This window comes from Rhipicephalus sanguineus, chromosome 7 (assembly GCF_013339695.2).
Source record: "Rhipicephalus sanguineus isolate Rsan-2018 chromosome 7, BIME_Rsan_1.4, whole genome shotgun sequence".
NCBI lineage: Eukaryota > Metazoa > Arthropoda > Arachnida > Ixodida > Ixodidae > Rhipicephalus > Rhipicephalus sanguineus.
The window spans coordinates 26,530,603-26,534,353 of NC_051182.1; the positions used below are offsets into that span (position 1 = coordinate 26,530,603).

The 3,751-nt window shown below is 49.3% G+C and overlaps 1 protein-coding gene across 1 annotated transcript; it reads right to left on the reverse strand.

Annotated features, from left to right (window-relative positions):
* Positions 1–1,212: 1,212 nt before the first annotated feature.
* LOC119398562 (uncharacterized) lies at positions 1,213–3,043 on the reverse strand. The gene is made up of 2 exons (XM_049417350.1): positions 1,877–3,043; positions 1,213–1,230 (listed from the first exon to the last, which is right to left on the reverse strand). Exons 1-2 carry the CDS (start codon positions 3,041–3,043, stop codon positions 1,213–1,215), a joined length of 1,185 nt encoding a protein of 394 aa, XP_049273307.1.
* Between the last annotated feature and the right edge of the window lie 708 nt (positions 3,044–3,751).

Here is a 3,751-nt window from a genome sequence, read left to right on the forward strand (position 1 = left end):
CCACTTGTTGTCTGCGAATGCAAAATCCAGGTGGATTCGCTGCCACCTGCGGCTCGGCCAACCCCAAGTTTGTAGTGGGGCCTTAGGTGAAGCGTTCTGCGTCAACTGACAAGTACAGCAACTTTTAACAACATTTTCAATATCTTGGGTTAACTGAGGCCACCAGACATAGCTGCGCGCGAGCATTTTAATGCGCGTAACTCCGGGGTGACCTTCATGACAAAGTGCCAATACTTGGTTACGCAAACAGTGCGGAACAATTACCCGATTTCCCCACGTAACACACTGCTGATCTACCGATAGTTCATACCGGCGAACAAAGTACGGTTCCAATTCACTATCAGTGACATGCGCAGGCCAGCCATTTCTCGTGTACCACAACACTTTCGATAGCACTCTATCAGTACTCGTTTTCCTTGCTGATTATGTCAGCAGACAGTGGAAGTTCATTGACCACAGAGAAAAATTGTACGTAATCTGAGACATCTCGCTCATTCGCCAACGGCAACCGCGAAAGCGCGTCAGCGTTTCCCATGTTGCTGCCTTTACGGTACACCCATCTGTAATTGTACGCCGCCAGTAACAAAGCCCATCGTTGCATGCGCGCTGCAGACATTACTGGAACTGGTCTGCCGTGCCCCAGAAGGCTGGCTAATGGCTGGTGGTCCGAATAAATGACAAAACTACGCCCAAATAGGTATTTGTGGAACTTCTTCAGCCCAAAGACAACGGCGAGAGCCTCTTTTTCAATGTGAGCATAACCTTTCTCTGCTTTGCTCAGTGCCCTAGACGCATAAGCAATAGGTTTTTCCACCTTACCGATCTTATGAAACAGAATGGCGCCCACGCCATACATGGATGCGTCACACACCAGCCCTATCTCTTTCGTTGGGTCGTAGTATGTCAAAACGTTTCCTTCCGTCAACCACGTTTTACTTTGCTGGAACACTTGCTCTGCCTCACGGGACCACTCGAAGCCGTTTTCTTGGTTCAACACGTCATACAGTGGTCTGAGTCTCGTGGCCACGTGGGGAACGAACTTTGCATAATAGTTTATCAACCCTAAGTAAGCTCTTAACTGTGCCTCATTCGCAGGTGCAGGAGCCTCCGTTATAGCTTTTACTTTTTCCTCTGACGGGCGTATGCCCTTTTCGTCCAGAACGTGCCCCAAATACAAGACAGAAGTTTGAAAGAACTTACATTTCTCTTCTTTCAGTCGAATGCCTCTTTCTAGAAACCGGGACAGCACAATTTCCACTTTGTGGAAACATTCCTCAAAGGTAGCTATCAGCACGTCGTCTAGATAGCACGCTACCCGATCAAGTCCTTTCAACTCCTCATCCATAACTGCCTGGAAAATCGAAGGTGCACTCGTTATGCCATAGGGTAAGCGCGTATACTTGAATAAACCCAAATGCGTGTTGATCACGACTAGCGACTGCGCTTGGGGATGCAATTCCAGCTGCTGGTATGCAGTGGACAAATCCAACACCGTGAAATATTTGCAACCGGCCAGCTTTACAAACAGATCCTCAATCACGGGAAGGGGGTAATGATCAGTTCTTAGGCATGGGTTTAGTGTCACCTTGAAATCCCCACACACCCTGACCTGGTTGTTTGGTTTAGGCACCACTACTAGTGGCGTCGCCCATTCACTCTGCTGAACAGGTACTAACACTCCGGTTTTCACGAGGTTCTGCAGTTCCGAAGACACTGCTTCTTTAACTGCAAAAGGTACCGACCGCGCTTTACAAAAAACGGGTGTGCTATTCTCTTTAAGCACTAACTTAATGGCCCTGTTCTTAATTAGACCCAAGGTAGGCTCAAAAATCTTAGCATATTTTTCAAGCAACAGCGCCACTTTGTCCAAGCAAACCCCATGCACACTAGCCCAGTCTAACTTCAGTGCTGACAGCCAGTCTCGCCCCAACAGCATAGTGTTAGTACTCTCGTTTGTTTTCACGACAATTAGCGGAAGTTGCTTGTGCCGACCATTGTGCTCTACGGAAACGTTTAGCTTCCCTTTTACCGTCAGCGGAGTGCCTCCGTAGGTTTTTAGCTTAAGACTGCATGGCTCTAAAGGTAGGCTGGGCCAGTATTTCTTGCACAGTGACTCTGGTACAATTGACACAGACGCCCCTGTGTCAATCTGCATGCGCACACTTTTCTGATCTAGCTTCAGGCAAATTTCGTAGAGTCTGGTGCGCCCCTCACAGGAATAGATATTGTACAGCACATGTTCACCCGCGTCACTTTCCTCGTCTATCACGTTCGCAGCGTCTCTACCTCTGTCCCTACACATCTTCGCTAAGTGTCCAACCCGTTTACACACCCGACAACGGTACTTGCGAAATTTGCAGATAGATGCTTCATGCTCTGAGCCGCATCGGAAACAGTGCAGTGGTTCCACCCCCCTGGTGCCAGCAGGCATCCCCGAAGTTTGTTCTCTCCAGCGTGGTGGGCGTTTCCCGCTATCTGTTTTGCGGTTAAGGGCGCTTATCATTCCTTGCGCCGACTTGGGCTGAAAATCCTGGCTTTCTTTACGGGCCAACTCGATACTCCTAGCGATATCGCAGGCCTCTTTAAAAGCCAGCTTGCTTGTCTTTAGCAGCTCTGCTTGTGTTTCTTTGTCACAAAGTCCTGCCACAAACCGGTCGCGCAGAGCGTCGTCCAGAAACGTTCCGAAATCACAGGATGTTGCCAACCGCTTCAGCTCTACAGCGAAGGCTGTCACCGCTTGCCCATCTTGTTGGAAACAACGATTGAATTTGAAACGCTCGGCAATCACGGAGGTTTTGGGAACGTACTGCTCTTTCAGTGTCTGTACTAACTGTGCGTACGTCTTGTTTTCTGGCTTTTCTGGCTCCAGCAACGTTTTCAGAGTTTTATAGGCCTTCTTTCCTATTGCCGTTATGAACACTGACACCTTCAGGTCGTCGCTCATCTGGGAGGCCTTCAGGAAGTGGTCGAACCGCTCCACGTAGGACTGAAAATCTTCGTCACCGTCCTCGATGAACTGATCGAACCTTCCCAACGTCGCCATCCTGCCTGTATCTTCGCAGCGCTTCGGAACCGCCGCTAATGGTGTCTTGTAGCCCAGTGGAATTCGGATCTCATCTTCGTCGCCAGTCTGTTGTAGCCTCGAGGGACGAGCAGAGCCAGAGTGGCCGTGAACGAGAACAGTAAGATGGTTTATTACTACATGAATACTGAGCACAAAAGAACACTGAGCGCCCGGTTCACAGCGCTTATATAGCCATGAAGCACCGGCGCTATCAGCGTGACGTCACACTGGCTTCGCATGACACCACAGATATCATGAAATCTCGTACGCCATTCCTGTCGATAAGATATAAAGACAGAGAGCGCATGTCAATGGCGCATGCCTACAGGACAGGTGCTACTCGGAACTTCACTCACTTTGGCTCGTAAATTAAGATATGCAACATGTTGTACACGCGCAATGCAGGCGCCATGAAAGAAAATCGAAAGAAAAGAGACGCCTTTGATGATAATAATTATTGAGGTGTCACTTCCGACGTCTACGAGATGATTACGAGGAAAACCGTAGTGGAGGACTCCGGATATTTCGACCACCTGGAGTTTTGTAACGTGGAACTAAATCTGAGTACACGGGCCTCAGGAATTTTCGGCTGCGTCGAAACTGCGGTCGCTGTGGAATTGCATACCGCGACCTTCTAGTCAGCAGTCGAACGCCATAGCCACTGGAACACCGTAGCGGGTGAACACG